This window comes from Liolophura sinensis, chromosome 1, assembly GCF_032854445.1.
Source record: "Liolophura sinensis isolate JHLJ2023 chromosome 1, CUHK_Ljap_v2, whole genome shotgun sequence".
NCBI lineage: Eukaryota > Metazoa > Mollusca > Polyplacophora > Chitonida > Chitonidae > Liolophura > Liolophura sinensis.
Window position 1 is genome coordinate 43,977,750 of NC_088295.1, and position 10,665 is coordinate 43,988,414.

A 10,665-nucleotide genomic window follows, 5' to 3' on the forward strand; every position below is an offset into this window, starting at 1 on the left:
AAGGTAAACTACTAAGGGTTGTTGCTATGCACAGGAAAATGTTTAAACAGTAAGCATGATGTATCGTTATTGTCGCATGTGTGTAGTTATAAAGCTGTGCTCCTGTATTATGTGTTGTCACCCAGCCTGTCAATCTGTTTCAGAAGTCTAATATAGACTATATCCAGATGTGGGTAAGAGTCCACAGTAACATTTTTGTTCATTATTATAAACTGTTTTCATCACTCTGCCTCCCTTTTCCTTAACAGTTTGTTTGCATTTTAAAAAACTGAATACCGTGCTCTGTTTGGCTCAGCATAACAACACTTATTAAACGAACTTTATTCACATGAAATGTTTGCCTTGTACTTTTGCCAAATTGTTGTCATAACCTTGTGACCTCTATCATGGTTGACCATGGCTGGTTGCAGTGTACAAATAAAACTGACCTTGCTTTTGGCATGAGGACTCTAGAGGGAAAATTTGTTTGGAATTCATGGAAATTGGAATATCTGGATTACTGTCAAGCAAGGAACTATTCCATCATAAGCTTTGTTTTGCTTTGGATTTTACCAAAATTGGTTATTAGTTGCTTCAAAGTATAAACGTTATATTGTACTTATCAAGCACTTTTTAGTTGAGAAACAAACAGATATTGTTTTGATATATATTTACCCTATCCAGGTGTGTTTTTGTTTGAAAATAACCTACTTTGCGTGTTAACCTCTGTTACATGTTGTTCTAATTGCAATAATAAATCAACATAAGAATACGAACTGGACAAGAAAAGTACATGTACATGGTTTTGGTCAAAATTGCCTTTACCACATTTTAAGCGTTTACACATGTTTGATGCCATTGAACTTTGAAAGTCAAGATTGTTGCATGTTTTACATGCATGCTTGCTGCTGCATTGCACATGTTCGTTGCTTTAATCTTCGACTTATGTCTTGTCAGATATCCTATCATGCAGAACCTTGCATCCCAGTCTAACACCATGTCTTTTCCAGCATTGGTCATCAGTCCTGTCTCTGAATTTTGCCTACAGCCTATAGTTTTACCACAAGTTACTATCTGTTTCAGAATCTAGAACCTCACATACCATTTTGGAGTCGGAAAGTCCCAGTGTTACTGATGGCATGGAGTACCATGCTGTTTTTGGTAAGTTGTCCATATTCTTGGACAGATGTAAGTAAGGTACATGTATTTTTAGAGATATACAGAATAAATTTCATAGACTCCCTCTTAGCCCTTTCTGAATATACTCACTACTGGCCATCATCTTATACTTCATGTCAAAATATCAAGTGAATAATGAACAAAATATTATGGACTACTTATTATAGACTTAACAGTTTGTCCCCCCCAAAAAGTCCACATAAATGTACTAAAATGTTACTTTTGGTGCTGAAACTACCCACCTACCTTCCATGACAGATCTCAAAATGTCTTATAACTCAATATTATCAAGTCTCAAACTAAGGCAAAATGATTGACTTAGTCATGATCAAAGTTTTAGGTCAAGAACAGCACTGGTTATTTTAGTTTGGGAGGTACACAGAGGAAAACATAATGACTCCCCCCTGGTTCTTTCTGGGTTTGTCCACTAATGATCGTCATCTGAAATAAGTCTGATACAACACATCACAATATTTCAAGCAAATAAAGACAAACATATTCTAATGAAATCAATAATTTACTTTGAACCAGAATTCTGATTTACTTACTTATGCTAGCTTGCAAGTGTTATAATGTTATTTTTACGTCCCCCAGGTTTTGTGCCATAGTCAGCATGTGTTCTGACAATATCTTATGTTTTGGGATAACATGTTTTTTATGTGGTGTTTTATGTTCACCTTGGCAGGTGTCTGTAGCCGTCGTGGCAGTTATTGGTGTGATTGCTTACCGAATCTCCATTCTTGCTGCTCTCCAACTGAGAAGTGAGGAACTCATCTATAAAAACGCCAGCTTAGTCACCACGGCAACTGCAGCCATCATCAATTTGGTTGCCATCATTATTCTTAATATGGTAATTTGGATTAAGCTCCGTTAATAGAAATATGGCTTCTTAGGATAAGACAAACCATGTTAAAAATCTATGGGAAAGAAAAAAGAAGTTGGGTGAAGTGAATAGAGTGGTTGAAGTTGAGTATTTATAAAAGCAGGTTTAAATGATAAATAAGACTTATATTGAATGGTTCACTTATCATATCTGTAGAGTCCTAAATATCAGCTGTTTAAAGAAGTATTTAATTTTGTTGAATTCAGATAACTAAATGCATTTTTTTTTTTTTTTGCTGTATGTGTAGACTTATCTTGGCTATAAACTGACCTGTGACCCCAACATTTTTGATTAATCCAACCGACTAGAGCAGTGCCTGTTCAAAGTAATTCATCTTCACCGCAAGTTTTTAAATGGCATGCTTCTGCTTTTAGTGAGGAATGTAGGTTTTGTTTACAAACCGAACATTTTTTTTTCTCTGTCTCTCAGATCTACAGCCGCATGGCTTTCTGGCTGACAGACATGGAATGTCTGAGAACACAGAGTGAATATGACAACAGTATCACCCTCAAACTCTTCACCCTGCAGTTTGTCAACTACTATTCCTCCATTGTTTACATCGCCTTTTTCAAGGGGAGGTAAGTCACACACCTATTAGTACAGTATAATGAAAAATGATTTTAGCTTAGTGCACTATTTTGCAGCCATTTAGTACACACTTCCATAAAGTTTGCCAGATTTCTTATGTACATTGAGCAGGAGTCAGTAAATCTAATGGCAAAAACTTTCATTATTTTTTTTTTTAATTTGAAATCTTTTCTATTGTTTTGTTGTTTTTGTTTTGTGTTTCAGATTTGTTGGCAGACCTGGGAAGTACAATACCTTGTTTGGAGCCAGACAAGAAGAGGTGGGTAACCTTTATATTGGTAACAAAGTATTTCTTATAGTGGACATTCAGAAGTTTTGACGACAAACATTCACTTATACACAGAGCTGTCTCTTTTAGTCTTGTACTATTTACACAGCTTGTTGAAATAGACAGTGTTGAATCTGAGTCTACCCCAGTTAAACTTGGGGTGTGGCTTACTGGATCAGTTTTTTCTCTGAATTCAGGCTGTAAGTCAAGTAGTTTGGCCATTGTATAAGTTAAAAATTCTTGAGCATGCTTTTAAACCACCATCAGATAAACAAATAAGTAAAACTTGTCCTTGTTTTGCTGCGTTTCAGTGTGAACCCGGTGGCTGTCTCATTGAACTGTGTATACAGCTAGCCATCATTATGATTGGTAAACAACTGATACAGAACAATCTGGTGGAGCTTGTCATCCCGTAAGTTCAGTAACTTTTCACACTGGGCTAGTCTATAAGCTTGAATGTCATTTTTTTTAGGGGACAGTGTTTGAAACCATGTACCTCTTATCTGATATCAAGACATCAGTCAAATGTTGCATAGTCTCCCCAAATCTGACTGAGTGTGAAGCCTTGCCTCGTTCATATTCAGGAGCGGTAGATCCAGGGTCAATCCTGGGTCGGGTCACACCTAAGACCCTAAAAGAGGAAGTTGTAACTTCCTCGCTTGGAATTCAGCATGAAGGTGATATTGCAACGACTGGTTGACCCCAGTATAATGGATCGGGCGGGGCAGCTACCTTTCCTTCGGTAAGGCCTCTCAGTGATGCAGCAATAGATAAAAGAGCGGTAGAAATCCATCCTGCAAGAAGGATAAATGTTACATACATTCTAAGGATTCCTTCGTTGTCATATGACTGGAAAATTGTTAAGTAGGATGTTAAACCTCCAAGCATGCACACACGCACCTTTGTGACTCCTAAGCAGTAGATGATGCTTGTGTGGCTATTTGCATGTGTAAATCACATGTGGAAAAGTTTAATAACTCACCAAATGCCGATGGTTACCACAGACACTTGTTTCCTCCACTCAAGGAAATGGCTGCCTTCTGTATGTGTCAAAAATTCTTGAGCTTAGAACTAAATAACAATGAATCAGTTTTTTCCCCACAGTAAAGTCCTGAAGAGAATTCGCAAGTTTTGTGCCAAACAGACCAAAGAGGAACGTATGGCAAGAACGGCGTGGGAGCGGGATTTCCAGCTGAATTCCTCAGAGAGCATGTCCCTGTTTTATGAGTATCTGGAGATGGGTAAGTCACATTAGGAAAGATATCCTAGCATGACCTAGGTCTTCAAAAGATTTGGAAATATTGGTGCCATCTTTAAAAATTTCTTTGGTGGGCATATCTGAAAAAATAGTGTAGGAATTCTTTTTTTAATTCTAGCCTGTGAAAAGATTTGGATTTTAAAGAGATTAACAAAAAAGAAAACTCCTTGAAGTAGGACCCATTCATGGTGGGCTGGTAAGGGTTTGTACGCACGGTGAACATATTTCTAATGATGGCCTTAACCGTTAATATGGGATATCATATCATATAATATAGCCGTCAGTATGTCTGATGCTATGAACGCCACCTTGTGACATTATCTGTCTGCCCTGGATCCCCATAAATGGCACATTTGAATAATCACTTGTGGAAAAAAATCCCTGTTCCATGCATGTAATTTTTGACTGTGATTTTAATACTATTTTAATCTCATTGAATCACTAAGTTACATCGGTCAGCACTTAACCTATTCTACCGTTCTGTGCCTCTATTCAGTTCTCCAGTTTGGCTTCCTCACTCTGTTCGTGGCTGCCTTCCCTCTGGCTCCACTCTTCGCTCTGATCAACAACATTATAGAAATCCGTCTTGACGCCAACAAGTTTGTGAGGGATTTACAGCGGCCCTCAGCAGAGAGGGTCAAAGATATTGGTAAGGAAGTCAGAATACAATAGGCTTTGTAGAGGGCCTTGAAAAGCCCAGAATTTAAAAATAACTTTTCGAGGCCTTGGTGATCTATTTAAGGTCTGCAGCACTCACCTAAGCTACTGTAAATACATGTAGTAAGGAGATATTTATTTAGAGAAATAGCACATTAGAATCCAAGCATTCATTCATTCTTGGAGAAATTTGTTTTCCAGCATCTTTGAAATTGCTTAATGAACTTCTGTTTTGTATGGGAAAGTTCAACAAATTTAGGTCATTTTACATTGTTTTAATAAGCTTGTGTAACTGTGGTACATTAATTCAAGTAGCATGGAAAATATGAAATTTTGGGCCTGAAAAAGTGTGGAAATTTGAACGTACATGTACTCTGATAGTCATTTGTGAAGCAGGTGGCATATGTTGTGAATATACATGTATCTCCAAACATTTCAGTGAATCAGGCTGAATTTTCATTTATTTAAAAGGAAGGGTTTTTTTTATGTGCTCAAAATGATTGAAGTTATTAAGTTAGATTTAAAGTAAAATGTTAATACTGGTCTTGTATGTTTCAGGTATTTGGTACAGTGTGCTGTATGGTGTGTCTAGAATTGCCATTATCTCCAATGTAAGTTATCTCCCTTGTGTTGTTAGCTCTGACAAGCATCTCTGTAAGTCACTCTGTTCATTTGTCAGTCAAATTCAAAAGCTAACTTCCTAACTGTACCTGTAAAGTGGGAAGTAACCACCTGATGGTCGTGGGTTTCCCCAGAGCTCTGTCCTGTTTCCTCCCATCATAATGCTGGCTGCCGTCGTATTAGTGAAATATTCTTGAGTATGGCGTAAAACATCAATGAAATAGATAAATAAATCCTACCGATACCTAATGTTGTCTTGTTACCTTGTAGGCCTTCATCCTGGCGCTGACGGCTGACTTCCTCCCACGACTCATCTACAGGATAGCTTACAGTGAGGATGGCACCAGTAAAGGTTTCTGGAATGGCACGCTGTCCTATTTTGATACTTCTGATTTTGAGAATGGTTCACAGCCACTGGACATTTCCAGAAAAGTAGACATATGCAGGTATGCATAAAAGAGTTATATCATCGTCTCTAGTCAATATTTTGCAAGGTTCCCAAAGATTTAAGATATTCCGCTTTCTGGCTCTGTCGTCATTTTTTGCTCATTGCTATTTCGTAACAGTAGTTGAACGATATGGATGATAAATTTGTTTACTTTTATTATGGGTGAGTATAATTCTCTTGTATCAAGCCAGGAAATAGTTACCTGGCATTTTTGAAAACACTCCTCCAGACTAATTGGTAAGGCCCATTTTGTCCGTGTTATATAATATGGAACCAAGGTTACTTGAGTTTGGTATTATCTTTGCCCAGTTTTATAGAACAAGTGAAAACCACTTTGCGAAAATGGGATGTTCTCAAAAATATCCAGCACCTATTTCCTTCCAAGACAAGACACGCCAGGGTTAAATTTTTCCTTCACCTACTACGTTTTTACCTGTATTTTTCCAAGGTATCGTGATTTCCGTAACCCCCCATGGCACACCCCCTCCAAGGACAGGTATGAGTATTCCGAGATGTACTGGCACATCATGACTGGCAGACTGGCCTTCGTCGTCGTCTTTGAGGTAAGTGGAGCTGACACAGGCTCAGTGTACATTAGGGGTGTAACTATTAGAGAACTAATCGGATGTGTAGATCGGTTTGTGTTGCATGGTTTTCTCACAAATCACATCATTTTACAGTGAGAAATATGACTGAAGTTTTTTTGAAAATGGCCCATAGGGAATGTTTCTCAGAGGGTTGTAAAGTTACACCGTCCTCATCACCGCAATGTGGCATTCTGATGGTATAAGCTGCTTTGGTGCTTGCCCCGTAGTGAGCATATCATATGTGGAAAAACCCTTCAGTCATTGACTTAATTTCTGTGGTTTAGCTTGGGGCAGGGTTTAAAATAAAACTGACTGCCATCGATAAATTAATTCAGTATGGTCCGTCAGATATTTAAATATAATAAATGTTAGCTGTTCATGTATCGATTTGCTGTTCATGTGTGCCTCACATGTCACTTTTCTGTTCACTCAACAGAACGTTGTTGTTGTACTGACAAGTCTGATAGCCTGGATGATTCCAGACATGCCGATCAAATTGAAGAACCAGATCCACAGAGAGAATCGCATTATCAACGAAGTCATCCTGAAGACAGAGCTGCAACGAGCGCAGTTTCGCGCTTCAATTCGAGGACGCCCTAATCAGGCGAATGGTACCGACCCAAATGCTCCCCCCATGGGACCACCACTTGGGAAGACGAATCTACCTGTGGTCGATGATGGAGAGATGGAATTGAGGGAACGAACGAACAACGGCCGGAAAGAACATGCGACATACCTGTAGTCCGGCAGGCACGCTCCAGTGGTTGACTGTCACCTGTCTGCCCACAGTATGACCATTGGTCATCAGTGCCTTCTCAATACTCATTTGTGTACATAGCTCACTACTGGCTGTTGTAGAATCGACTAGCTCCTCTCTAATGTAACTTAATTGTTGTAAAGATGCTAGAGTGGTTGAAAATGTTGTTTTAACAGGATGCAGGAAAATTCGTCAGAACAGGCCTATGGTTTCTGGACATTTAAATGACAGTGAATAGGTTAGATGCTTTTTGGTTTTATTGAATTTATTGTACAGCCCCATATTGTAGATATTAATTCTATGATCATTGATATGCAATCCATTTAACATTGTTCAGTTATTTTGTCAACGAATAAGTTTTCACTGATGCTGGCAGATATTATACCGATCCCATACATACCTGTATTCTTCTAAAATTTGGGACAGATACTAGTAGTGTTGAAAGTAGAATGACATTTCTTTACCAGCCTTTTGGAAAAGTAAAAATATGAGCATGCCCCTTGTCTATGTCTAACCTTGTGAGAAAAAAGAAAATCAATATTCCCGCTAGAATTACATATATATACACTAAAATGAGCAGACCAGACCAGGTGTCCAAATTTTAGAAGAATTGGGGTATGCAAATTTATATACATATAAGGAGATATTTTTATAGACTTATAAGCTCCAAAATGCATACGTGTTTACCTTGCTCAGGTTGTAACGTGGAAACAACGCATTTGAGGTGTTCGTTGACATGTTTTGCACTGTTGCTACATGTGGTTATGCTCCTTACGAAAAGATCAAGGATCTGTTTTAAAGAATTTGCAATCTGTCAGAAAATATAATTTAAGACATTAAACACAACTTAAAACGAAGGCCTAGTTTTTCAAGCAGATAGATGACCAGAAATGCTTCATCACATGTTCAGATGAAGGAATATGTTTCTCCCATACTCTTGTTGTGCCTAATCAGTGATTGGCTAATATTTAGTCGTTTTATGTGACGTAAGCCAATAAAAAGTTGTTAAATTCTCTTGTTAATCAAATGAAAATAAGTAAAGTTTGCTCAGTCAGTGTCGAGCAAGCCAGATTTTGCGAAATTTCACCTAGATTTGACCAAATTATGACTAGAATATGTAAATAAATTCCCTTCATTGCAGGCCTAGAGATTTGACAAAGTGCAGAAATGTGTAATTCTAGACTGCAAGCACTTTTAGCTTAGATACAGCGTCCAAATCATGGTCACTGTATTAAAACTTGAGAACACAAACCTGATGATGTAGCTTAGAGACAATGACTTATCATTGAATCAACTTGACTATGACACATACAGTGTTTGGCCACATGTTCCGCTTGCCAGTCGCAGGTGATTGTACCAAATAATGAACTACTGATTCTGATCATTGGGAGACTTTATGTATTTGGGCATTATTATCCTTAGTCGAGTCTTCCTGCTAAACCGCCAAATCAATCCTGCTTTAACCCGACTGCAGACTAGAAATGTTAGCAATGGTGCATGCAGGCATTAAATAGATATACAAGTATGTCTTTGCTATTAACGGTGATATATTTGTGATTGTAAGGTCATCAATCCCTCGGCTATCCGCCCTTGTAAAGTCATAATGTATTTAACTGTTGTGGACTCGTAATAACTGCTGCTGTTGCTGCTAACTCACAGTAACTGCTCTTAGTTTTTTTTTTTTTTTTTTGCAGTGTGAATGTAGGGATTGCAGATTGTTTTCTGAATGCTCAGATCTGAATTTTATTCAAATTAATGTAGCATGTGAAATATTTTTTTTTTGGAGCAAATTAGTATGTCTTGGTTGTGTTGAGAGTGTAACTTTTGACTTTACAGTGATACTTGTGTCATATGTTATCTTTAATGTTATTATTGTGTGGCCTTTCTAACTTAACTGTGAGATTTGGTGATGCTTCTAACAGAAATACCGGTACTCTTGTAACATATTTACAATATCTGTGTGAAATGCAATATTGGCACATGTGCTTTTGAAATTACACTTTTTTGTGATACAAAGCTCTCTGGCAGAGTTTATTTTGTATTTCTCTACAGTTTTGTCTGCACTGTTAACAGTTACCCTGTCTAGAGATTTTTATTCTTTTGTTAGAATTTTTACACATCATGTATGTTAGATCTGAACTTGGACTTATCTGATCTTTTGTATGAAATTGTTTCTGGTTTGTTTTTTTTTTAATTATTTTTAAGGTTATTTTATTTGTTATTTCAGCAAACCCATGGTAAGACTTGTTCTATTAAAATTTTTATATAAACGTTTTATAGCAGACCTATAGGCCAGAATTTCTTTTTGGTTACATTTACATGTATAGTCAGTCTTTATTATATACACTCTGCATGTGCGTACATTGACAAAATTACTCTTACTATATGAACGAAGAGAATTTGGTTGGAGATATCATAGATAAGTGTTAACCCCATACCATGTATTCTTAAAGTATTTATCAATAGAAACTTTATATTCACAGAGCATGTGATATTGTCTCCAGAATCTGTACATGTAACTTATGCTTATTCATCAACAATTTTACAGAAAAGACTCAGTCCAGTTATCTATCTCCCTTCAACTCTGACATAACTTTTCCATAGATCCCTTCCTTTAGAAAAATTTCTGTCATATTGTACTCAAATACATGCACCGTAGAGATGTGTGTGGCTGAAGTTGTGTGTGACAGCATGTGATGATTGAACAAGCCAGCCAACCAGCCATTTATTCATATAAGGTGAAAGTCCTTGCATGCATCATTATTCTTGCCACCCAGCCATTATATGCATAGATTCTCAATTGTATTTGATTCAGGGGTGAAAATAGGAGCGTGTAATTCATGTACGGTGAAATCTCGCTTTAAAGTGAGATTTGCATGCTATCAGATAAACCTTTGACTATGTGTTGCAGAAAATTCACCATGAAAAGCATGATTTTACATTACATGAATTGTATCCCAGTCTAAGTAGGATCTGGGGCCATTTCTGACTCGTCAAAATTTAAAAACTCTGTACGATGCTTAGCTTTTGGTACAGTAAGTTGAAATTTGGACCCATTTGTCTTAAGATAACATTGATGAAGGGTACAAAATATTAATTTCTAAAACCCCCCCAGAATTTTGGCTCTGTGGAATCCACCCCTGGTTGTGTCAGTTAGTTACAAAGACCACATTTTATACTGTAGGTGACCAGTGCAAGCCACATACTAAATCAAGTTGTAAATCACACATTGGGTATGTCATTGTAAGTGGAGGTATTGGTAGACTAGTCAAATACCCTTTGGACAGAAGATGCAGTCCTTTGTTTTCGTTTAAATAAACAAGTTTCTGATTTGTTTTTCACAGTTTTATTTTTCTTTAACTCTTTGATGTCTGATAAAACAGTTACATAATTTGACATGCATTTCATAAATAAAGGTTTAAATAACAAGCGAACTATTT

At 37.2% G+C, this 10,665-nt stretch overlaps 1 protein-coding gene across 8 annotated transcripts in view; it reads left to right on the top strand.

The window, feature by feature from the left end:
• LOC135466486 (anoctamin-1-like) overlaps positions 1-10,651 on the top strand; it is a 42,186-nt gene extending 31,535 nt beyond the window's left edge. For 6 of the 8 annotated variants that reach the window (XM_064744018.1, XM_064744042.1, XM_064744050.1 and 3 more), the window contains 12 exons: positions 144-173; positions 1,063-1,140; positions 1,844-2,008; positions 2,471-2,619; positions 2,834-2,888; positions 3,209-3,309; positions 4,002-4,138; positions 4,652-4,804; positions 5,371-5,423; positions 5,704-5,879; positions 6,330-6,444; positions 6,905-10,651. In XM_064744018.1, the coding sequence (XP_064600088.1) occupies positions 144-173; positions 1,063-1,140; positions 1,844-2,008; positions 2,471-2,619; positions 2,834-2,888; positions 3,209-3,309; positions 4,002-4,138; positions 4,652-4,804; positions 5,371-5,423; positions 5,704-5,879; positions 6,330-6,444; positions 6,905-7,210 (1,518 nt within the window). In that variant the 3' untranslated portion in view covers positions 7,211-10,651. The remainder of the gene's footprint in view (positions 1-143; positions 174-1,062; positions 1,141-1,843; positions 2,009-2,470; positions 2,620-2,833; positions 2,889-3,208; positions 3,310-4,001; positions 4,139-4,651; positions 4,805-5,370; positions 5,424-5,703; positions 5,880-6,329; positions 6,445-6,904) is intronic. The other 2 variants (XM_064744001.1, XM_064744034.1) reach the window with 1 other exon arrangement.
• Positions 10,652-10,665: the final 14 nt, after the last annotated feature.